At 47.4% G+C, this 25,546-nt stretch overlaps 1 protein-coding gene and 1 long non-coding RNA gene across 2 annotated transcripts; one reads left to right on the top strand and one right to left on the bottom strand.

The window, feature by feature from the left end:
• Positions 1-776: 776 nt before the first annotated feature.
• LOC136019742 (uncharacterized) lies at positions 777-3,775 on the top strand. The gene is made up of 3 exons (XR_010615029.1): positions 777-1,329; positions 1,519-1,593; positions 2,225-3,775. It is a non-coding gene; the product is annotated as an uncharacterized LOC136019742 (long non-coding RNA).
• Positions 3,143-23,894, bottom strand: PURA (purine rich element binding protein A). The gene is given in 6 exon segments (XM_065690259.1): positions 3,143-3,707; positions 4,192-4,273; positions 6,135-6,190; positions 6,280-6,345; positions 22,648-22,952; positions 22,954-23,894. Coding segments are annotated over 6 exon segments (1,479 nt in total). The 5' UTR covers positions 23,821-23,894; the 3' UTR covers positions 3,143-3,604.
• Between the last annotated feature and the right edge of the window lie 1,652 nt (positions 23,895-25,546).

Below are 25,546 nucleotides of genomic sequence, written 5' to 3'. Positions count from 1 at the left end.
AGAGAGCGCTTGGGGGATCTCCTGCTTTCAGCTTTAGTGCAGTTCAGTTTTTGCGGTCAACCCTCAGTGCTTGCTCCGCCACGGGCAGCCACGGGTTCAAGCTAGATCAGGAGACACTTCTGGAAGGGCAAGGGGAGGCGCAGGGGAACCAAGCGCCTGCTGTACAAGCAGTAGCGCTCAGCAGGGCTCTGCTGTTCGGAACCAGCACCATCCTCTTTCCCTCTCTGTTCACTGCTCTCTCGGACACCCCTGCTGGGGGTCAAGCTGTTCTGGGCATCCATCGGCACTGAGTGCTCAGTGTCAGTGCTAACAGGAGAGACAGAACAGCTCCCCAGGAGCAGGCGGCTGCCTATAAACGCCCTGATCAACCCTCCAGAGCAGCCGGGGATGTTTGTGCATCAGCTCGTCAGGAGGTGCAGAGCAATCGCTCACCACGAGCCACATCACCTCCCTCCTTCCACCTTCCTCCTGGCCCCACGGTGGAATTCATCATCCCTCTCTGCCACGGGTTTTGATTCTCAGGCCTACCGAAACGCTGGGTGAGTTACGAAATGAGATACAGTAGGAGATAAGCCTCTCCCACCCCTCCTGTGGGTGGCTACAAATTATCAGGTTGGTTTCCCATCTGAACAACTATTTGATGCTATCATCAGTATTGCTTCTCCCTTTTAAGCTCCTCTCTTTCCCCACTTTTAGCACCTCCATATGTTAAACTTGGAGAAACGAATCTGGGGTGAAATAATTCAAATTATGTCTTTACAGTTACCATGCTCCGCTGGGCTGAAAGGCTGAAGGGAGGAAGGGTTTGGACATGGATCAAGTTCATGTCTATGCCTCCTCATTCCAATTATACATTTCTTGAAATCAAGAGCAGCCTCTACTCCCAACACCTACAGGGCAGTGCTGCGCAGCTTTCAGTTGGCTTTCAAGTCACCTTTCCATGCAAGCAGCCGTAGTGGTGACAGCAAAAGTACTTGCTCTGGTTTCCTATGCCAGAAAATGCCTCCCTGTGGCACTTCTTTCTCCTGGAGTAACCCACTTCAGCCAGTGTCCAGAAAAGACAGCAGGTTCTCAGCAATGCCAAGCAAGCCAGCGTGGAAGGAATTGCTTTGGTTGGAAGCCATCACATGAGGCAAAGCTGACTCAAGATGCTCCGTATCTGAGTTACTGGAGTGTCACCCCAGCAGGTACAAACAAATGGCACCAAGTACTGAAAGCACCAATTCATGATCATTGTGCTTGCTGATGCTTCAGTTTGGGTTTTAAGCACTGAAATGAAAAGAGGCAGCAGAGCAGCAGGATCAGAGCTGCAGGCACATCCCTGAGCAGGTCAGTCCGTCCACCTTGTCCTTTGCCAGCCCCATATTAAAGCATCGTTGAAGCTTGAGCATCGTTGAGGCTCAGCAGTGAGTTGAATAATTTCCTACACTACGGTTCCTACTTCCTGATGCTAAAAAGACAGTGTGTGGGGTGGGATGGGAAATAGAGCTAATGAGGGAATATTTTCTTCCAAAATAGGGCTTTGCATGGCTCAGCAAGGTGTGGAGCTGCTGTTTCAGCTTCGTCTAAAGCACCAGCCATTGGCTAGGGCTGGTAGGTATCAACATGGAGAAACATCCATCCCTAGTAAGTTCTTGACGTACCTCAGATAAGCATAGCTATTTTATCGGTGTGTTCGATTCAGAAAGCAAATTACTAGCAGTACGCTGCTCAGAACCACATGCTTGCTCTTACAGGAGGAGAAGATGCGTATAAATATTCAGAATAAGCAAGAGCAGAATTATTTGCAGTGAAAGCAGCATGGTGTGCAGTGTGCTGTGATCGGCGAGGTGAAAGGCTTGGGGAGAGCAGGGGCTGCACTGCAGGGCCAGGGATAGACACCTTAGGGCTTCCCAACCAGCGAGGGTGAGAGCAGGAAGCAGGAGCGCTTGGGCTGGGGACACTGGCTGTGTGCACAGAGCAGGGTCTGGGCTCAACACTCCCCAGCAGCTCGGGGTGGAGGCGGTGGTGTGGGAATCCTGCCCCGAACGTGAAGTGTGAAATCCATGTCCAAAAATATTCCAAACGGTGCATAATGTAAGCGTTTGTCGGGTTTCCTAACCAGGCGCTGAGCACTGGGAGCATTAAATTAAACATTAGGTGACTTGGCATGCTGTAGGAGAACGCCTGGGAAATGAGGAATGCGGGATAGATTGCATTATTTATAGTTCCGTTTTTTCCCTAGTTTGAATGCCTCTGAAGGAATGAGCGTACGCAGTGCTTAGAGGGGGACACAGTGTGGCCAGACCCTGCACTTGCAGCGACTGCCTGCTATTCCTGCCGGGTCCTTTTCCATGGATTCCTTCATCCAGCCTCTCACTAACTGCACTCCTGCTGCTTTCCTCCCACGGCCAGAAGCTCCGCACGCTGGGCTGGAGCCCCAGTGCAGAATATCCCCTACTCCATCCTCCACACCGGAGCAGCAGAGTGCTTCCGGAGCCGCACAACCAGCTCCCACCTCGGGGAGTAGCCCCAGTGGTCTGGCACCCAGAGGGGTGGCAACCCCCTGAATTCACCTTCAGCCTCGATGATGATCCAGAGCACTCGGCCGCTTCTGCTCCTCGTGACTGCCTGTGGACACGAGGGCCTTGAGCAAGGTCATGGGGCTGGGAGCACGGGGCTTTCCTGCAGCCTTGGGACAGCAGAAAGCACGACCAAGCCATGCTGGAACTGGGTTTGACAACTTGTTACCTTGAAGGATGATGTTTTACTTCTATCCCAATGCTTTCTGCTATAAAATATATATCTATCTATATACATGCACCAGGACTCTGATGGGAGAAAACTGCAGCTAAGCAGTTCCATCTGCCGCAGGGCTTCCAGCTCAGAGCATCCTTCTCTGTCTCAGCACTGCAAGCAGTTGTCTGGAATACGACAGGGCAGTCTCATGGCGTGGAGGGGGTTGCAGAACATTAGCTAGCACTCCTGCCAGACCTCACCGGGAGAGGCACACTCTGCATCTTCCTCAGAACCTCGTTTAACCCACAAGGATGCACTGAGAGAAAAAAAATGCTTTGGGAGATTTTAAAGAACAGCATGAACTAAAAAAGCAGCTGCCGAAATTAATTTCCAGCATTAAAAATCAGCACTGATGAGAGCCATCTTAGATCAAATAATTTATTTAGTAATTCCATGTAAACACTTCAGATTTACTAGCAAATACAATGCTTGCTGTTCTTTTAAATAGATCATTCAAAAAATAAGAATCTATTATTAATGGCAGGTTGACTAGAGATCTCCATACTACTGTACAATAAGGAATTGGTTTTCTAATGGATTTAACATCGTGATTTTTCTTGTTCTGCATCTGCTTTACACAAAGCCCAAAGGACACACGTTTGAACTGCTCCCTGACGATGCCACTGCGGACCAGGGCGTTTTGGGGAAGGTTCGCAGGCAAATCCTCCCATCCTGGCATTGGTATAAGCTGATGTGAGGGTGGGATGGCAGAAGTTGCGTGAACACTGTTCACAAACACACGCCTTTTCAGTCAGAAAACAGAAAAATGAACGGTGGAGAACTTCTCTTTGGGATGTATAAAAGCAACGAACTCCATCGTTGGCATTTACTTATCAACACAGCAGTACACATACACGTATCCACAGTCTCGGAAAAGCATCCTATGAGCTGGAGAAAGCAGTGGTTCTGAGGCTTGGTACACCAGTGCACTAAAACCAAAAGAATGATACCTTCTTACATAGTCAAATGAAAAATAAATATCTTTATTGTCTGCCTACTTTATTTCAGTTTTTCAAATAAGTTTTAAATAAATCTGTACAAAGTATACTGTTACAGTATATATTTGTAAGTTAACTGAAAGGCCTAAGTGTAACAACACTACAATAAAGCAGTATAGATTGGCACATCTCTAATAAAGATTAACTTTTACACTCCAAAAATACCAGCTCCTGTGAAAAACCTTATATAGTTTTGGTATTTTTTATGCAAAACATATTACAGTCCAATTCTGCCCTGCCTTAAAGAGAAAATAACTGCTAACGGTTTTTCGCAGAGAACGTGAACATCTTTATGCTGTTAAAGGGACACCATCAGAGTAAAAGAGAGAGAGAGAGAATGAAAGAGATAAAAAAGGTAAAAACTTTGGTCAAAATCTGGCAGGTTTTAGACTTGGTGCTCGTGTACCCATCTCACCGAGTGCTGGCTGCAGTCGGTGCCGCGGTGGCAGGACCTCTGGAGCCTCCTCGTAACAGGGATGCAAAGTGCTGCAGGAATGCTTCCAGCCAAGGAGCCAAATAAGAAAAGGATATTTTCTTTTACCCCTTGCAATTAAGAAAGCATTAACACACATGCGCGGGGGGCAGTTTTGCTTCCCCTCCCCTCCAAAACCCCGAGAATCTACAATTGATCTGAGAGTGTCCCTTTGCTCAAAATAAAGACTTCCGTACTGTATAGACCAGATATTGAAGCAAACTTGTTCACAGGGTGAAAGAGCCACATTTCCAAATTCAAGTTTTCAAATCCAACCGCAGTTGTTAAGATTCCCGAGCTCTTGGAACCTCCTAACATCTCATTAAAGAATTCCAAACTGGGAATTGGGGGATAAACACAGATTAAGTTTTCCCTCTTAATCTTTCCAGGGATAGATTAGATCAATGTTTACATGCTGAAAGTTAATCTTACATTAGAATGTAATGCAATATCGGCTGCAACATAAACCTATAAATAAATCAACTACCATAGATTAAACTCTGTTAAATATTTCTAAGTTAATAAAATATTGACAGTATTATAAAATTACAGTATTTACAATAAGAAAAAATCTAGACTAATATATACCTTTAACAGATCTCTTCTCCAATTTGGGATTGCAATGGAATTATGTATATATGAACAATGTATTAGAAAGTTGCATTGCAATTATCTTTTTTTCCATTAGAGCTACAGAGGGTGATCTATCACTGCCTTGGACAAAAAAAGAGTAAGTGGCTTCTGATGGTGGGGTGTAGCTTTTGAGTACCAAACTGGTAACAGGAGTCCTCCGCAAGACGTCTGAAGATAAGGTAGGACCAGCCTCAATTGCTCAGATTAAAGTTGTGTTACAGAACTGCCAGCAATCAGAACCACCCAGGCTGCAAAAGGGGAGGAAAGGTAGTGTTCAGCTCAAAGTGCACAGCTGGAAGGGCTCCCCTCACTCTGGACTCCATCTAAGGCTGCAGGAGCTTCCGCCTGCATCTGAAACCTGCAAACCCCTCAGCTTTGGTGTTCATTAAGAGGAAAATAGACACTGGTGCTCCTTAAAGGGACATAGTTAGGTCGCAGCTAGGCCGAAAGAGCTCTCACCAACCACATACGACACAACCAGAGCAGGCGTTTGAGATCCATTTTGGCTTGCTTTGTTGGGAGGTTGCATTTTGGAAGAAGGTTTTATTTGGGTTTTTTTTTTTTTGGCATTTTGCTTACTTGGGAGAAGAAAAATTGGCTGGGACCATGCAGACAACTCAGTTTCTATTCCTCACCAGCTTCTCTGTTTCTGGAGTATCAGCGCAAGGTGGTTGTGTTTGGGTCGCAAACTCTTGCACAAAAATACAGGAGGCTTCAATGCTCCCAAGGGGATTTGTCTGGGAATAACCAAAACTCTGACAAAATGACCTAAAGTGGTTCCTGTCATTAAAAGTGCAGCTGCTTCTGGGTCTCAGACACCTAGCAATGTCCTTTTAAGGATCAGACCTCGCACTTGCCCTTTCTTCCAGCCTTGGAGGAAGAGTTTACGACAAGTTCAGGAAGGGCAATGTTCAAACTCTCTCCCTCCTCCCCACATCACACTTTGCAGTAAATCAGAAAAAAACGGGGGGGTGGGGGGGAAATGATTTTTTCCAACCCCTTTCCCACCCTTCCCTCCCTCAGTCCTGCTCCCTGCAAACCAGCAATGGCATTTCTCAGTGTATACTTTGGGATAACTTATTTCCTTAGCCCCAAGCCTGAAGATGCGTGTGAGAGACCTACCCACAGGCTTCAGAGAGGTGTTTCTACTTTTGTGGGGGTTCTACCCATTCCCGCAGCTGGGAACACCTCTGTCCTTAAAAGCAGGCTTTAAAATGGTAGAAGAAGAATTTGTAAACTCAGGTCTACGTTACCAACAGAAGGCTCTAGGTCCTGCGGGCTCCATTCCCAGAGATGCAGAGCAGGAAAACTAGAAAGAGAACTTGGTACCTTTCAATCACCTGCCAGGTTGTACTGTGGGGGGGAGTGGGGAATGAGAGAGACAAAATGACAACTGACCTTATAAACAAAGGTATGTTTAGGGCTTCTGGTTTCAGGAATAAACCGATATTTACTGGTAAAAGTCTGCCAAAAAACAAAAACAGAAACACAGGATTACTGGTAAATATTGGTTTATATGGAGAAGTTTAAGAGAAAGAAAAGAAGTCATCATGCTCCTGATCTCCATGTGCTCCTGGGCAGGAGCCGAGAACTGCCCCACAGCATCCCTACACTCGGCAGCATCCTTGGCACCCGGACACCTCAAACCAGAAGCCTTGTGTTGAGAGGAAAGTTGTGTTTATTTCCTTTACTCCTCTTAAACTATGTGATTCTTTCTGCATTCCCCCCCACCCTCCTCCTCCTCCAGGCTGGTCCTATGGGGGTTTGGCTCAGGAGATGGAAAGTCTTCTGAAACCACTTGGAAATGAATTTGTACATAATATGGTACCTCATCACCAAGGCTGCTGGTGCCTGAGCCTCGCCCCTCCCTGAGATACCATAAAATATACAAGACTGAGTGTATATTTTAAATAAAGCATTTTCTTGTAAGTGGCATAAACCCATTCATTTTATTTACATGCTTATTTATTTCCAAAAATAGAGTTGGTCCACATTGGACAAGAGAAATCAAGAAGCCATACAGTAGAAGAGTTAAAAGTCCAACATTTAACCAAAGTACAATGAAATTCCAGAACTCTGTGGCTGACTTCAACCACAGAAACATACACATGAGCCACACAGACATTTGTACATAGAGCATTATATTACCAATAATATTTGCAAACATGAGGTCAAGATGGCTAAAAACCCAGCAGAACCAAAGCAGGGGTCATGGCTGAACAGAAGCGGGTGGTGAACGGCGGTCACTACCACAGGTAACACCGCTCTCCAGAGGTTTTGCTTCACTTTTTGTGGCTTTAATTTAACTGAGAAGAAAGTCCTAATTTTTCTGCCCTGGGGATCACAATTGAGGACACAGTGAAATCCAACCACATGTAGCTCCCTAAATGCACACCGAGCAGCCGGGCAATCTGTGGGCAACATCACCCACGGAGATCTTGTACCCAAGAAGATGCAAGGAGCACCAAAGAGCCCTGGGGCTGGCTGTGCTGGGGCTGAGCTCTGCTCGGGGGACAAAAACCCAGCCTAAAACCGGCTGGGTTTGATGCCGAAGCAGGGTAAATCTGCAGGGCAGGAGCCCCGTCCCGCCTGCCCAGACAGACCGACCCTGCCTGCTGCTGCCTGGCCTTAAAGATCACCTGGAAAAGAAAAAGTAGGTATTTATACCCTTGTGGGGTGCTGTGGGGTGACTGGAAAGGGTCTGGATGGGGTAAGGATTTCCCTCCCTTGCTGTGGGCAAATTTTGGCATTAGTTATTCCAGTCCCACCTAGTTTTTCTGGAAGACCACAAATAATCCAGCCTGAACAGACCTACGGTGTCTTAGAGGATGTCGCACCAGACATGGCGGAAGTGGTTCGTAATCAAACAATTTAACTGTTTTAAATTAAAAATAATAAAAATGCTCAGAGGCCTGATTAACAGCAGAAGGAATAAAAAAAAAAAAAAGGAAAAGATAGATTTTCTCTGCAGTATGGCCTGGTTTATCATTGCCTCACCGTGATAATATCTCAGGGTCTCCAAAGGATGGAAAAATAGACTTACATCTGCATGTTCTCCTGCAGAAAATCACAGCAAGTAAAAGGGGGTGAGACAGTTGTAGCACTCCTGGTACTTCCACAAACAACCCCTTGTATGGGGTAGAACTGCACTAAAAGGGTATAAATGAATTTTCCTTTTTCAAGTCATCTTTGACACTCACAATATTAAGCCTAGTCCAATGTGAATGCTAGTATAGAGCTAATTTACAGAATACCAACAATAATTATCTGTACCTAACAGGATTTAAAGGCAAGTATACTCAGTACATTTAGAAAATAAATACTATTACCAAAATGCCGGACCTTTGACAGCAGTTAGAACAGAAGCAGCCGTGCAGTTTGCTATGTGGACGGACAGCCTTTAGCACAAGTCGCTATTATCATCTGAGCCTGTAACAGACACTTTTATCTTCTGATTTGTCTCCTAGAATGTTTCTAATCTCAGATACGAAATACATTTTAAAAAAGAGATGGGCCTGATCCCGTGCAGTTGGGTACGTACAACGCTCCCCAATGAAACTCAAAGCCCAAATTCCTAAAGAGAGAGCACAAGAGATTTTTGTTCTTACATCAAATAGCTACCATGCAAGCATACCACGACATTTTGATAATAAGTACTTCAAAGTCAGCTGGTACAATTTAACTAGAAGTGAGCAATCTCATTAAATTGGTATTTCTAAGGGGAGGGGACAAAGGTTGCATCAGTGACAAGCACCGGATTACCAAGGGAAAGGAGCACAGGGGCACCGCGAGGCTCTGATGAACCGTGTCACGGGAGAGTTCATGCACCGCAGCTTCTCAGACCTCAGCACCGACTGCTCTAATACACAGTTATTTTCTATGGCAGTTTATAAACCTTCACCTCATTTGCTTTTGCTGCCCAGACTTTGCTATTCTTCTTCCTGAATGAGCAAATCACTTAAAGCCCAGCAATATTGTTGGAGCATTAAAAACTGCCTCTTTCCCCCCCTGCCCATTGTCTCGCACTTCCCAGAGCCGGCACCTACTGCTGCATGCTCACAGTACCAGACCTCATCATGATCTTCTGAACTTTCCAGTCACGGATAGGCTGAAGTCACTTCTATGGTATAAACCAACTACTCTATTCTTTCATATAAGTACAGGATGGTTTAGGTTGGAAGGGACCTTAAAGCCCACCTAGTTCCAACCCCCTGCCATGGGCAGGGTCACCTTCCACTAGAGCAGGTTGCTCCAAGCCCCATCCGACCTGGCCTTGAGCACTGCCAGGGATGGGGCAATTTCAGTTGCTAATTCTTTTATCTAAACACTGACTCTAACAGAAAGCCTTGAAGTGGCTGTAGTTAACCTGCTCCTCTTGCAAAATCCAATGACTTATCAAAGCACTTACCCTTTGGTACCATGATCTACTACAGACAGGGAAGGTGGGAGAAGTGAGTGTATTTGCCATGACTTATAGACTTCTAAGGAGCCTAAAACCAAGCTAGAGCAGCAAAGGGTTGCTCTAGCTCACACCAGTTAGCTATAGGCCCTTCTAGGTCTCTTGGGAAGAGAGATAACAGGCTTGCATGCACGCACACACACGGACACCAATCGCTCAAGAACAATGCCAAAATGAGACCTGGAAGATGTTGACCAGTGCTCTCTCCCTGCTCTTTCCCTTTCTGCCCATTGCCAAACCCAAAACCTTTTAGGTTTTTCCTGATAAAACCAAAAGAAAACAGAGCATACCCTCCACATCAGCTGTTGAGGCATGCTCTGGGATCTGGCAGACCTGCAAGTCAAGCTCAGGGTAGGAATTTGAATGGGAGGGTGTCACGTTAAAGGAGGAATCTAGATGCCACGCTACCCAGTACTGTGGGCTTGTTTCCCCTCTGCGGTCAACCAGACTTTGAGTCCTAGACCCAGATGGGCTCACCAGAAAAGTTCAGTGAAAATCAACCCTTCTTCACCTGGCATCTTTGGTTTTAACGAATCAGTGTTTTCCATTTGCTCAGAGGTTGAAGACCTACACAAGATGCAGACCTGGAAGCCTTCAATCACCATCTCCAACTAGACTTCTGTCTACCTTTTGCTGCCCAAGTGATCAACATCAGCTGCAAATAGAGAAGGACTCCATGATATTACACTTCTCATTACAAGCATAATTTTTGAGTACCTTCTGGGGAGGACTTGATAAAATCTTTTAAATCAACCAAATTAAGATCAGTTGATTCTCTACCTCCGACTGTTTGTCAAAACGTTCAAAGATTCTGTTAAGATTACCCAGAAAACAAGATTGATCATAGAATCACAGAACGGTTTGGGTTGGAAGGGACCTTCAAAGACCATGTAGTCCACCCACCTTTTTTCAGAAAGCATGTTGCTTTCAACCTATCACATACTGAAGAGTTAGAGCACTTCAGTTTCTCCTCAAACCGGAGTGCAGGGTTGCTGATCTGCAATTCCCAGTGCCCCGTTTAATACTTTAATTAAAAAAATACTAATCTGACATTGGGATGTTAGCTACTTATGGAGAACACCCTAGTTTTTCTATGGTAAAGCTAGTTTTTAACAGCCCTATTTTTGCTAGTAACGTTAGCATTTCACTCTCAAGCTCTTTTACAACTCCTAGGTATATCTGTTGCTTTCCCACTTAAATTCACTACTTTGCTCCAGCTTTTCTGCCTCAAACACTAGAGTTCATAGGGAGGCTCCTTATCTTTACCATCCAAAAGGACAAGGTGATGCATAGGCAGGCTCTCAAACACGCCCTGTGCTCCAGAATGATGTGGAGTAGTCACTTAAGTAGTATGAAGTAGTGCTGAAAATTAACTGTGCCTTCAGTCCTGCACATTCAAGGTTTTGTCCCCCGCCTTCTCTCTGACACACTTAACGCAGTGTTTGCTCCCTAAGACCGAGGCTCTTCAAAGCCCCTCTTAAACTGCTTAATGTCCAGCTCACAGGCTGCCTGCCACACAGCATGGCTCTTTCAGTCCACTTTGCAAAAGATGGACTTCTGTCTTTTGATGGAGTCTTGCAGGACTCCGGAAGTCCCTTCCTTTATAACTGATTTCCACTTCAGCTACGAAGCAATGCCTAACTCAAGCTTTCTGTAACCCTTCCAGGTATCTATGGGGCTGCCTTGACAAGTATAAGGACTTTGTTTTTCTGATCTTTTCTCCTGCAATGTCTTATAGCACAAGACTCATTTTTAGTCCAACACCTTCCACCCCTGAGGATGCTGAACCTGTAATTGTACTGTGGTCACTGACTGCTATTAAATGACTCAACAGTAATTATATCTCAAACCAGTTTTAGTCCTAAATCAAGGCTAAGTCTATGCCAGGTTGGTACAAGAAATGATCCCTCAAGTAAATCAAGATGCTTGTTCACCAAAATGCTAGCCAGCTTCTTCCCGAACAATCTGGCCAGATAGCATGGACATAATTGAATTTACTTGTTCATACAGGTTTATGAAGACACATGAGCCTCATTTTCTCCTCAGCCCCATAACCTTCTGCTTGTCTGGAATAGAAAATTTCCTAATACCTCCATGTCATTAAAATATGAGATTTATATCCAACATAAATTTGGCTGTGTGGTCGTCACTACTCCAATGTCCTCTCAGATTTTACAGCAACTTGTCAGATCTAGTGTTCCTTCACACCTTTATGACCTAGAGTGCCTATTTGGTATAGTCTGATGGCAGATAATACAGTATCTTACTGATTTTCATCACCCCCTCCTCCTTGTTTCAGTCACACCAGCTGTGCCAAGGTCATTCTACACCACGGAGCAGCCTACAACTACTTCTGTTTCATGTTTCCATACTGGTACACAGATACTTTAAGTGTTTGAACCACAAGCCCATTTCTTATCCCAGTCTGCAGCCCAGCAGCTGGTTGTCCCTTCCCCTACCCAACTCTGCCCTCAACCTTCTTGTACCCTGTGCTGAGAAGCTGCTCCTTGTCCTTCAGGAGAAACAGACACAGTTTGTTCCTGCACTCCCGTTTGGTACCTTCGCCTTCAGGAAAAGGTACCACTATGCCTTAAATTCTGTCTTCTTCCAGGCACCCAAATACCCAAGTAGCCCAGCTTCAAGGATGACAGCCCCAAGCACTCTGGCATCTTCCAGGATCTACTTGTCCACTCAACAGGCAACTCATCACAAGGGACCTCCCAGTCATCAGGAGCAGAGCCTGTATTTCCCAAAGCCAAATTCTCTGCCATCCTATTCTCCCAGAGCTACTGCCCCAGCTTCTGAAGGCATCTCCAAAACAGAGAACAACTCCTCAACCAAGGCTTTAGTATTAAATTATACATTGCCGCTTTAATCCTGCCCAGCTATGAGTCAAATTTCCACAAATAAAAGCCGAGGCAGCCAGCGCCAAGGTGCAGGTGGACCACAACCACCTGCAGATGATTTAATGCCATCTTTTACTTTGGCCTCAAGACACTTTCTGGAGCTTAGAGCACCTCCATTTGTTGCACTGTACAGTATTTTATCAGAACATAATCCCTCGTAAAGCGTGTCCTCTCTGCACTCCTGTGTGCAGTTCCTAGTGCAATTAAGCCAGTATTCTTTGACTCCTACAATCAAGCTAGGATTTTTACTTTATGACCGTATAAAGTCCACCTTTAAACTAATAATAGACTGTTAACAGATTCTTTTCTTTTAATTACTTTAAACCACCAGTTAGAGACTTTCACTGGACAAGATAAGTTATATATAGCTACGCAGAAGCCTGCAAGGACTCATTTACCAGGACTTTTATTGACAGTTGCTTCTCAGAAGCCAACTTCTTTTAGTTTAAAGATCGAATGAGCCTCTGAACATGGCACTGTCAAACGACCCATCCACAAACCAAACTCTCTGCACGTATGAAAGCAGAGATGACATTTACATGAATTTGCAGTGCTCGGTTCAATATTATTAATGCTAGAAAATAATTTAAAGCCTCTAGTCCCTATTTTGCTCAGAGACCTGCCTGCTTGCCCTTCAGCAGCCCCTGGCAATGCTGATCCTACTGCCATTTATTATTTAAATAACTCAGTATCTTTAATAAAAGGAAATTTTGACCCCATTTATAACTCGGCACCTGACAAGGCACCGGCTCCTTCACCTCTGTTGCTGCTCACACAACATTATTCTTAAATTGCTCTGCCCACACAGCTCCTGATGAGCCAATGCTACGTTGCCAGCTCTCCTCAGCATCACTCGAGTGGGAGGTTTAAACACCGTATCTCACTAAACCCTTATGCACGCTTCCTAGCCCCAGCATTTCTTGAAGTATCAACAGACCAGCAAGCTTTCACAGTTCACCTACAAGTGAGACAGCTGGACCTGCTTCTGCTAGACCAGTGCAGAAGAGCTGGCCCTTGGAAACTCACTGCCCACCTCTTGATCCCCAGGTTAGTTCTGAGGACCAGCTGATGCCAGCGTGCTGATGAACACTCCCAAGGACCTGCTGGTTTAAGCTCCTCTGCCCATACTAAATACTCAAACAAACTGCAAGCCCAGGCAAGTTCTAAACCTCAGGAGACCATAGGTAATAAACCCAGCAACTAGCATTGCACTCACAAACTGGTGTGCAACCAGGACAGAGCATGGAGAAATGAAGCATACTGCCTAGTAAAACAGTACAGCAAGGCCAACCTCGGGGAGAGAAAGACACTCAAACCAAAGCAATGAACCTTCAAATATCAGGGTTGCTGTGAGATGTCCTATCCAGATAGGTCCTGGCCAAGATGTGCAATGCTGTCCTGCACCCTGGCACATGCCTTTCTACCCAGAGTTAGAAGAACAAAACCTACTCGTCTTTAACCAGGGCTAACACAGCAACTGAAGGGCACTGTGGATGTGATGAACACCCAGTGACTTGAGCTCAAGTCGCACATCAAGATATTCACCAGCAATGTCAAAAACTGCCACTGCTCATCTTCTCCACCCCCAACTCCCAGCAATACAAATTACCCAAGCATATATCCGATAGAGACAGCTCCTCCAGACGCTGCATGAAGCCTGCAGCTCCATCTCGGCACTTTCTACATCAGCACAGCTGATGACACAGGACCAGAAACCATGCCCATGGGGAGCAGCCCTGCAGCAGAGACCCCACAGCTCACGCGTCCTCACATGCCAGCTCTGAAGCTTGTCGTGCCGCTGCTGGCCCACCCTAGAGCATTGGTCCAGTGGAATGACGAGATGCCTCCGAGAGCCCAGGCTTGGCTCCCAGACCTTCCTGCAAGCATGACAGTGCCATCTCACAGTCCAAACTGCTGACATGTGTCAGTGAGACACGATCTCCTGCAACAAGAGCTCACCCATGGGGCTGCTGCACAGTCTCTGCACCATGTCCAGTATAAAATCCAAACTCACTAGGGTCAACATGGTCACAGGGATTCAGCTGCCATTTGCAAGCCACCTTTATGAGCAGCTCTCTATAGAAATCAACATGCTGACCAGGATGACAGCTCAGCATCTAGAGGTTTTTCCCTTAAAAGCAGTCTAGTCTCTCCAGGCATGCACTTTGGCTTCCCGGCAGCACGCAGCAGACCAGATCCTCCAAGGTCCCACAAGGCAAGAGGGACATACCCTTCCATGCTGCAGATGTAACCCCACACCTCTCACCTCTCCAATCTACAACAGAAAGAATGAAGCTTTTCTTTGCTTCCTGCATATTTCAAGATAGTGTTTCAAAAAAAAAAAAACCCTCTGTACCACCGCCAGGAAGGCTCAGCTCAAACTCCCACTGCCAGTGTTGTAGCGAGTCCTCTTTTCGCTTCAGTCTCCTTTGTGAAAGAGACTCCTAAGGAAAGGTTAAGGTGTGTATTTTTCCAAAGCTAATGACAAGATGGACAGCAACCCAACTGATGGCCGGCAAAGTCAAGGAATTATCTGAGTTAAGACCAAGTTACCTACTGGGGAGATCCAGAAGATGCCCATTCAAAGCAAGCGCTCTCCCAGCTGATGGATGATCCAGAAAGGAGCAGAAGTATGCCATGTGTCATGAACCTAAGCCTCAAGACAAGGAGGTGCAAAAACTGTCAGCCACCTACACAGGCAGTCTCCTGTTTTATCCAGGGCTACATCTACATGAACAACCAGCACAGCCAGAGCCAAGGCCAACAGCAAAGGAGTCACATTCAGGACCTGACAGTCACGTTATCTGTGTTTTGGAGATTATACTTTCCCATTGCTTGGTCTGACCTAATGCCAGCGGTTGGTAGACCTTGTCTTCAGGCTTAGTTAAACCACAAACAAATCAGGCCATGTGCTCTGAGACAGCTCCACAGTAAAGACAAGGTACACCAGGCAGAGACAGGACAGCACTCAGCAACTGAACCTCACACCCGACCCAAGCGGCAAAGCTACTGGAGACACCACCTCAGCCTCAGAGATGTATGCTGCAGGTCACGGGCACTCAAAATGAGACAATAGCCAAACGCAAGCAAACCCTACAGCCAGCCTGAGCTGACCTTCACCTTAGCTGGACATGGTGCCTTCCAGAGCAAAAGGCTCAGGACCACATCCCCTCTCCAGGCGAAGGAGCACCAGCAGTACTGATCCGCAAAGGGACACTGATGCACTCTTTGGGGGCATCCAGACATTTGCTGTGCCTTGTTTTAATCAGTCAACGCTCAAAAGACAGAGAGCAGGGCCACAAGCCCACCTTTACTGTTTTTCACTTAATCTCCATCTGACACTCTTCCATGAAAACATGCCTCATTCCTCACTGTATAACTTCAATTTTCCTCCTTCTATGATATTTTCCCTCAAACAGGCTACACAACTGTTTACTACTTCTACAGTAACATGCTCTGACTCTCCCAACACACACGTCTGCTTGTCTGGCTTCAGCCATGTACAGACACCATACTGCAGAGATGGGACCAGCAGAGATGGGACCAGGAGAGCTGCCCCAGCAGAGGAGCTCAGCCCCACAGCCCCTGGGATCAGATGCATGATCCCCCTTGGCTTCCTATGGCAAAAGTGCTGCAACAGCTGCTGTCATCTGGCTCTGATGGGCTTCTCCACACCAACTACCACCCACCCCGCACACCAGTCCAGATGCTGCAGCACCCGAACAGCAGCCAAGGCACCCCTTGGCTGCCACCCTCCTGTCCTGCTCTGACAGCCTCTTCCTAAGCTTCAGGCAGACAACACCTCCTCTGCTGTGACTGCTGGAAGCTTCTATCCCAGGACAAACTTTTTTTACCAGACTCAGTACCCCCCGGAGTCTTCCGAATCAGGAGATGGCTTTGTTAGTGGGACGGCACCAAACCCATCCATCCTTTCCCCTCCAAGGTACTCCTCCAGCAGCAGGTTTTATGCCATCCAAATTGCAATACAATATCCAATGTACCATTGAAAAGTAACTCTGTGAGCCCTTAAAAGTGGATGATCTGGTGTTTACTTCTCTCTGCTATCTTCAGTCCTGCATAGACAAGCAATGTACAGCCCAGTAAAGCCTCATAACCCACAAGCGGGATGCGCTGCAGACCCCTGGGTAGGCTGACTTTCCCCCAGCCTCTACTACTGCTAAAACACAGTCCCATAGGGGACCAAAATGCTTTGAAAAGATAAGAAGTTAAAAAGAAAGACAGGAGGCTAAGAGAAACTCCCAAAGCAGACCCGAGATCACCTGGCATGGGCGATATGGGAACAAGGGATGCAGTATGGCTGATGGGAGCAGAGCAGGCAGCCTGACTCTGGCAGAGGAACTCCAGCTGCCACACGAGAGGAACACCCTTCCCATGCCATCAGACCATCACCATCACAAGAGACCCCACTTAGACAGAAAGTGCCATGAACTTCAGGTCCAAAGATTAGGCTCTGGTTAAAAAAGGCTTTTTAAAAAGGTTATAATTTTGAAAGTCCATTTGGATTAACCTTAACTAGCTTAACTATATATATTATTAACTATATATATATGTATCTCCTCGCCACGTTCGCAACCCACACACAGCATTGTGGTGCCAGTGAGCTGCATCACGTGCAAGTGAGCGGAGTAAAAGGTACCACAGGCTTAGAAAAAAGCTCTGGGATGAAATTATCCTTCATTGTTGCAAGTGGCAACGGCAGAAGGAATCAAGAATAAAAATGGAACTCTCTTGTTTACCTTGTCGGCTTTGTCAAAACATTTTGACAACGCTTTGCATGCACCCGCTTCTCTGTTCTGCTACCAGAAATTCAGATCCTTTCACCTAGCTTCATATGTTACAGAAGAAAGCAGAGGAGAGTCAAACTTTTAGGGAGAGAAGTGCATGTGCAAAAACTACAAAGCCCAGCACGAGATCTTAAAACTACGCCACACTCCTGCTCGAGAGAGTCCAAACACCCACATGGACAGTGACCCTTCAGTTACACAAACCGAGCTGTAACAAAGAGCACGCAGCCAGCAAAGGATAGTAAGAAAATAAAAGGGAAGTTTGGGTAAGCCTGACAAAAAGCAAAGGGAAGAGGGGGGAAGAGAAAAAAAGAAGGAAAAAAAAAGAGTTGCAAATCAGTATTTTAAATTTGTGACTAAAAATAAACGCATTCTTGACAGAGACAATTTAGCAGAGAAACTGCAGTGCTTTAGGAAGAGCCCTGCCTCCCAGCAAGCAATCCCAGCCAGCAAGAAGCAGGTTTCTGAATGAGCAAACTGCACACTTAGGGAAGAACTTGCTCTGGCTGCCTTGCCAACACACCTATGAGAGACTCGCTTCCTATCCGCTGGACCAGCAAAACCCAGGAAACTGGTTGGTCCCAGTTACACTTTGAGTTTCCGTGTTTCACAAGAGCCCCCTCCAAATGTAAACCTGTTTTAGCATTCTTGTACATTAATGTCATGATTCTCCAGTTGTAGCTCCCACAACTTCTGCCACAGACAAGTCAATCAGATTTGGTATATGCCCTGGAAGGGGAAATGGGAGGTCTGGGTTTAAAGCAAACAAAAAAGAGTCGTGCCAGTGCTCTGCAAGGTGTTGGATCCAACCTCGGTGGATCTGCTGAAGTCTTCAACTCAAAACACTTGGTGATTTAAATTAAGGTAAAAAAGAACAGTTTAACCTATTGAACTTAGAGAAAAGAAGGAAGCGGCAGACCTTTTAAGAAGAGAGATAACGTGTACAGGTGCAAAACCGTGATGTGCTGTAGTTCACCACCTTAGGAGTAATCAGAGTTTTGCTTGGTTTGGGTTTGGTTTTCTTAAGCACTTCCCAAAGGGTGGCTCGAGAATTTATGGGCACTAAGGTGGAAGCATGAAGTGAAGACATGCCAAAAACGTCAGGTTTTCATAACCCCTTCTTGAAACAGTGTACCGTGGTTCTGGTAAAACGCATATCTACCAAATCTCCACTGACCGCGGGCCACTCGCCTACACAACATCAATTTGCAGCCTCAAAGCTGACGTTTTTTTGCCTTCTCCTTCCACCCACCTCCCCAATTTTTTGTTCCTTGGGAGACATACAGCGCCACTGCATTAGAACGTACAAGAAATGAAAACAGTGAGTACGACTGATATAGATCCATTGACTTTTTATTACAAATGTAGTTGATCACTTGGCTTCAGAAAAGTTTAAATCAACCCCTGTTTTCTGTACGCCAGTACAAAGTAAAATCTATTTTACAAATTAAATACCTAAAAATTTGACAAAAATATTAAAGTTTGATGGAAAAAACAGTTATAAAAATCTTAAATCCCCCTTTAAGAAGGTAAGAGATAACATCCCCTCCCAACCCCCACAGTCCTGTTATACAATATTAATAATCATTTTTCTTTTTAGAATAGGTAGGTATGTTATATCTTGCTGTTAGCATACAAGTCACTCTAATAGCTTTATCTGTATATACTCCAGTTAGTGCATGAATGTCATCTGATTGAATATAATCAACTATCTTTAACTGATCCCTAATTTACATTTCATAGCTTGCATAGTTTGAAGGGACAAAGGTTATACTACAGCTAATCATAAAAAAAGGTGGTTACAGTGCTATTTGTAAAGGCAACAAAGTAATTGCTCCCCCCCCAAATAAAAGAAGATACCAGTCGGCTCTGGGCAGGGGTTCAAGTCACCGGCCGCTCTCTCCCTGCTGCATGGGACCACCTCTGCCTTGCACCCTGCCCACTTGGGCAGCCCCTCTGCCCCTCACCACAGTCCCATGGCAGGTTGCGAACCGCATTCCCACCAAGCACATTTCAACCCCTGTGAGGGATATGCAAGAAAGTGACACTGTCAAGTATTTGTCTTTTTTTTTTTTTCTTTTTCCCATTTTCCTGTTTTTATCAATTAGAATTTTCCAAAGAAGCTCTTCTCTGCATTAGGGATACACCGTGCTGGAAGCCCAGCATCCTGCCTGTTACCCCACTGCTGAGCTGCTGCCCATGGGCACGGGACCCCTGGCCCCAGCACCAGGATGGGTCCCAAGAGGGAGCATGATGAAGAAGCAGGAACCAACAGCAGCTCATTTTGGTTCTTTATTATTTCACTTCTCAGAGACAGAGCAATTTTCCTCTTTTTTTTTTTTTTATTTTTTTTAACAACAACCAAAAAAATACTTTAAATTCGGAGGACATTTCTCCATTAGCACAAAACCACTTAAAGGGTGGTTGTATTTCAACTGTAAATTACTTGACAGTGTCCTTTTAACTTAAAAAAAATAAAATAAAATAATGTCAGTATTGCAATGAATTTCAAGTTTTCTTGCACGTAGTCATTATAAAGTAGTTTTTATCATGCTCTTGGACCTATTCTACAAGACATTTAAAAGCATATCAGCAAGGAAAATATAAGGCATACTTCTCAGGAATTAGGTATCTTGGCACATTTGAGCATACTGTCTTATTTTAAAACAACACATATGGTCAAATATACCTTTCTTCTTCTAACATTAAACAGGGTTTTCTGTACTTTGTTTTAAATACTGATATATCAGAGCCTTGGTAAAGTACCGAGCACCTCTGGGAAAAACAAATAAAAATAAGCAAAAAAAATAAATCAAACCAGAAAGAAAACCAGGAGCAAAATCCCACGAACCTTTACAGTCATTTTGTCTTTCAATTAGCATCATTCATCAAGTCCTAGAACATACATAACGTGCATTGAAAGAAGTAACAAAAAAACCCCTATGAAACACGCAGAAGAAACCCAAAATGAGACAAAAACTGACCACGAGTTCTCAGACACTGTTCACAGAACTGCCAGGGGGCTGTACTGGTGGGACTGGTTGGACTGGAACCACGCGGCCCCTGTGCTGCTCGAGTCAGCCGGATCCCGGGCAGGATCCGGGCGGCGTGGGTCAGAAGACCCCTCGTTGGCCATAGGAAGCTACAGGAGGACACTCGCTGTGCTCTCATCGCCTCCCGCTACTCATTGCTGGGCACACACCACGGCGGCGTGGAACTACGAGCACCGGCCCGTGTCCGTCGGCAGCGCAACAACTTTAGGGAGGGCAGTGAACAGCAGGACTGAGACAATCAATCAGTCAAGTAGCAAAACCAAAGCAATTCATGTCCTAACTACGTCTAGCAGCATGGAGAATGCAGTCCTGCACGCATCACAGTTGAAGTACAATAACCGATGGAACTGCCCATCCAGAGCCTCCGATTCAAAAGCAGGTTATCAGACAAATGTTTACATGTAATTGAGAACCATGTCAAATGTCACATTACGCACTCCGAAAGCTTATTTTACTACTGGGAAAGAGGAAAGTGCACATTAAAGCAATATTAAACATTTCCAGTGATTGTTTAAAAGAAACAGAAACACCTCGCTACCGGCAGCTTATAGTTAACTTTCTGTGAACACCAACATCAAAACTTCTGTCAAGGGAAATAATGCAGGGTACAATGGAGACAGCTTGTTTGGACACTTACAGTACATCTCAAAAGGAAAAAGAGAAAGGGAATTATAAATTCAAATGGGAATAAAAAGACAGCAGGAAACAAAATTCCTTATAACAAACTTCTTTCTTTTTGTTTTTCTCCCCACCCTTCCAACACTCCATCCTTGACCACCAGTAAAGCAGCGCAGCCGCCAGGTCTACCAGCTTCCAAAACCATTAAGAAAAACAACTGCATCCCAAAAAAACTTTTGAGTGGACCAAGATCCTAGTTTCTCTGAAACGCTGCCTACTGCATTCCAGCCAAGAAAAGGAAAGAAAAGAAAAGGAAAAAGAAAGAAAGAAAGAAAAAAGTTTTGTTTTCACTGTTTAAGGCATCTTTTTATAACATTTTTCTCTTCACTCATAACGATGATAGTCATGCAGCACTTTAATGATAAAAATATATTACTATTTTACTATACAGCAGCAAGTTAGTCAATTAAAAGCACACTGACTTTTTTGAAAGAAAAAAAAGAAACAAAACCAACAAAAAAGAACAACCTGTAGAAGTCTATTATTATCATCATCATCATTATTATTACAAACAATTTCAATTTGGAGAACACACCTGGACAGCTCAGTATTCTGACAAATCTGCCTTTCCCTACCCTAGGCTTCGAGCAGAGCCCGCAAGCGCGCACGGAGCTGCTGGGACGGGGAGGGGAGGGCACAGTCAAGGCTCGCCAGGTATGTAGCCAGTAATAACTAGCACCAGAGCTACATGGAAATCCGTTACAGACACACACCGGCTTGGCTCCCACTTTCAAAACCCCGTGGCTCAGTGGGGTTACTCTGCGATGGCACCGCTCTGATTTCTACCAGCCTGCAGAAGTTAACGGCACTGGCAGGGGGGTCCCAGCATGGGTTCGGACCTCACACCACGTTAAGAGATAAGAGACAGTGCTCGTGCCAGTGGTGACACAGAAAGACTTGCTACCTGCTGCCCAAAGACAGGTCGACTGGAAACCGCTGCACATCAGGTTAAGTACTTTTAAGTACACAGAATAAAAAAAATATATATTATGAACAATACAAGTACATCTCATATACACAGCAATGACAATAGGCCTACTCAGCTGTAAACCAAACAGGTGCAGAAAAAAATTAGTACGGGAGGAAATCCTTTCCTTTTTTTTTTTCTCTCTCTCTCTTTTTTGCCTTTTTTTTCTTTTCCTTTTTTTTTTTTTTTTTTTTTTTACTATTTGAATAACTTTGGTTCAAACGTAAAAATCACAAGTTAGCAAATTTCATTTAAATGCCTTTTTTAATAATTTTTCTTCATGTTCACAGAAGTTTCACTGACCATTTTTATATGTTTAAGGTCCAGATGCAATGCATATTGTATAAAAGAGAGCACTTATTGTTTACCTTGCATGAATTAAACCTACGTACCTTTTAACTCTACAAACTTCTGCATAACATTTAGACAAAGCTCAGACACACAGCATGCCTAGCCCTCATATATATATACACATCTCTAATCACAGGTATATAGGGTGTCAAATATACTATAGTAACCTCCATGTAAGGTTCGAAATTTGGTAACAAAATGAGAAGAAAAAACTAAAAATATTATTTTACGTGTTCTAAAATATCTCTTTTTTTTTTTTGTGCTAAAGTCAAATGTTAGCTCAACATGAAAAGGACTTTTTTTTTATATAATTCAGCAATATTATAATCTTGACCATTTTTGCAAACACTTTTAATAATAATAGCTTAAACGTGTACAAAAGTTCTCGGTTAATTAGGGAAATAAACACTCAGTTCTTTATATTTTTAATCAAGTAGGAAACACAGTTCATATATAATGTTATTACTTTTTTTTTGACTCTTTTTTTTTTTTGTGTGTTTTGTTTTGTAATTTTTTTTGTTTTTGTTTTGTTTTAGCAGCTGCTTACTGTTTGATACGGTGGGTAAAGTGGAGGAACATCCAGCGATGGGTGGCGGGTCGGAGGCGCTGCTGCCGGGCGGCGGGCGGGGGGCGCCGGGCGGGCGGCGCTGCCGGGGGGGGCTCCGGGCCGAGGGGAGGGCTTCTCGCCGCCGCCCCCCCCCCGCCCTCCCGCCGCCCCCCGCCCGCCCTCCCGCCGGCGGCGGGGCCAGTCCTCGTCCCGGGGGGCGGGCGGTCAGTCCTCCTCCGGCTCCTCGGCCTGCAGCAGGGCGCCGGGCGGCCCGGCAGCGGCGGCGGCGGCCTCGGCCTCGGGGGGCGGCTCGGCCCCGGCGCCCGCGGGGGGGGCGGCGGCGGCGGCGGCTCGCTTGTCCCGCTGCTTCTCCTGGATCTTCTTCATCTCGTCCGAGTACTTGCAGAAGGTGTGGCCGAACTTGGCCCAGACCTTGTAGGGGACGGTGATGGAGTTGCGGTAGGTGGGCTTCACCTCGCTCACCCGCATGAAGACACCGTACTTGTTGGAACCCACGTCGAAGAAGAAGCGCTTGTTGTCCACAGTCAAGGAGGTGCCCTCGGGCAGCTCGGCCGGCTCCTCCTCCACCCCGTAGTCGTCGATGAGCTTGGCCAGGGCGTCGCGGAACTCGATGAGGCCCTGGGCCGGCAGGGCGATGGTCTGGCCCTGCGTGGAGCCCAGCCCCGGGCCGCGGTTGACGGTCTGGCGGACGCGGAGGAAGCGCCCGCGCTGGTTCTCCTTCAGATCCATGTAGTACTTGCGGTTCTCCCGCACCAGGAACTCGCTCTTGAGCGCCCGCCGGGGCTCGTCGGCCGCCTGCGCCAGCTCGGGGGGCTGGCTGGGCCCCAGCTGGGCGTAGTGCTCGATGAAGTCGCCCAGGTAGTCGCGGAACTCGACGGCCACCGACATGGAGAGGGTCAGGCGGCTCTTGTTGCCGCCCGCCCCCACCTCAGCGATCTTGAGGAAGCGGCCCTTGGCGTTCTGCTTCACGTCCAGGTAGAAGCGCTTGTTCTGGATGTCCACCCGCTTGGAGGCCAGCTCCTGCGTCTCATGCTGCAGGCCGCCACCCGGGCCCCCGCCGCCGCCGCCGCCGCCCGAGCCCGGCCCCCCGGCGCCCGCCGCGCCCCCGCCGCCGCCGCCGCCCTGCTCGCTGCCGCTGTCTCTGTCCGCCATGATGCCGCCGCCCGCCGCCGCCGCCGCCGCCGCTCGGCCTCGGCCGCCGCCGCTTCTCTCCCGGCGCCCCCCCCGCGCCGCCGCCCGCGCCGCCGCCTCCGCCGCCGCCGCCTCCTCCTCCTCCTCCTCCTCCTCGGCCGCCCCCGGCCGCCGCCCGCCGCCGCCGCCGCTCCGCCCGCCGCCGCCGCCGCTGCTGCAACAGCCCCCGCGGCCACCAGCCGGCCGCTCTCGCGAGATCTGCGGGAGCGAGGAGAGGGCGCGGGAAGGCGGCAGAGAGCGGCCCCCGCCGCCGGCCGCCCCGCCGCGCCGGGCAGCAGCGCCGCGCTCCGCCACCGCCACCGACACCGCCGCTGTCAGCGGCACCCGCGCCAGCCGCGGCTCGCCGCGCCCCCGCCTCCCGAGCTCCTTCGGGAGGGATGCTCCCGGGAGGAAGCCGCACGGGAGACCGGGAGCGGCGGGGTCCGCCAGCCCGCCCATCCCGGTGCGGCGCTCCCTGTGCCGGGGCATTGCTCAGCGTCGGGGTACCGGGCGGAGGGGCTTCCCGGGTGGGAGCGTGGAGTGGGATGTGTACTGACTGGGGGCCGGTAATTAAACACATGAATACAGCCACGGCGGGGACCGGGAGCGCCGGACCTGACGGAGCGGAGCGGAAATGGGGACCGGGGTTGAAGGGGCAGGTGCCGGCGGGCAGTGTACCGCCAGCATCACCTCGCAGGGTCCCCCCAGTATTCCCTCGCAGCGACCGGTTGGCTTTTCATCCAAATGCTGCTCTCCTGGGCGGTTTGGAGATCTCTGAGCTTCCAGTGTCTATTGCCAAACCCCGGATCCCAAAACCTGGATCCCCAGCCAGCTCCACCCCAAATGAGGATGCTTCCTCTCGGTGTTGCGTGCCACCGAGCAAACTGGGTTCGGCCGAAAGTCCCTTCCCGGCCTGCTTTCCTGCCTGCTGCTCCCAGGACAACGGGTGCAGACTTGTGTGAAAGGCATCGATTTACCTCGAGCATCCCAAACCCCTGCAGGCGCTACACAAGGCAGTCCCGCTGCCAGGCAGGTTTAGTGGTGGCCTGTGGAGGGCTCTGCACATTCATCCGGGAGAAAGAGGGTTAGGCACGTCTCAGTGCCTTAGGTGTTTCTTAGGTATCATGGGAGGGACCCCCAGCCTGCCCCATCGTTATGATTAAAGCCTTGGTTATTACTGACTCCATGGGTAATAAAAAAAGAAGGAAAGCAGCTTCCTTTCCACCCAGAAGCCATGTTTCGGAGCTCCAGTGGGTTGCAGCTTGCAAGCTGTCAGCAGCTGTATGTTGTCTGATAAAAAGGCCCCAAACCCCTGGGACACACTCTGCTTTTCTACCTTTCATCTCACCCGGACACAAGACCTCTCCCGGTGGGTCCCTGGTGCAGGAAAGGTGCAGCCAGGCCAGGGGTGAGGGCTGGTGCTCTTGCAGTCCCTCACTCTTGAGTTCATGCTGAAGACAAATGACATTAAAGCAACTTAATTGCAGCCTCTTGCTGACGCCAGCAGATATCCTTATGGAGCCCAGACCACTGCCTTATTTGTACAGTAGAGCTGGGAAATGTGTAACTGCTGAGGAAGTGCATTTGGGAAAAACCTGGCACTTAGGAAGCACTGACTGGTCTGCCTCTGACTGCAGTGGGGTGAGAATTGCGGGTGGTGATGATGCTGGTCATGTGTCGCCAGCAGCAGAGGTCATTTCCCCCCTCA

This window comes from Lathamus discolor, chromosome 10, assembly GCF_037157495.1.
Source record: "Lathamus discolor isolate bLatDis1 chromosome 10, bLatDis1.hap1, whole genome shotgun sequence".
Taxonomy (NCBI): Eukaryota; Metazoa; Chordata; class Aves; order Psittaciformes; family Psittacidae; genus Lathamus; species Lathamus discolor.
The sequence above is the reverse complement of the archived record's forward strand: the minus strand, read 5'-3'. Positions and strand labels throughout refer to the sequence as shown.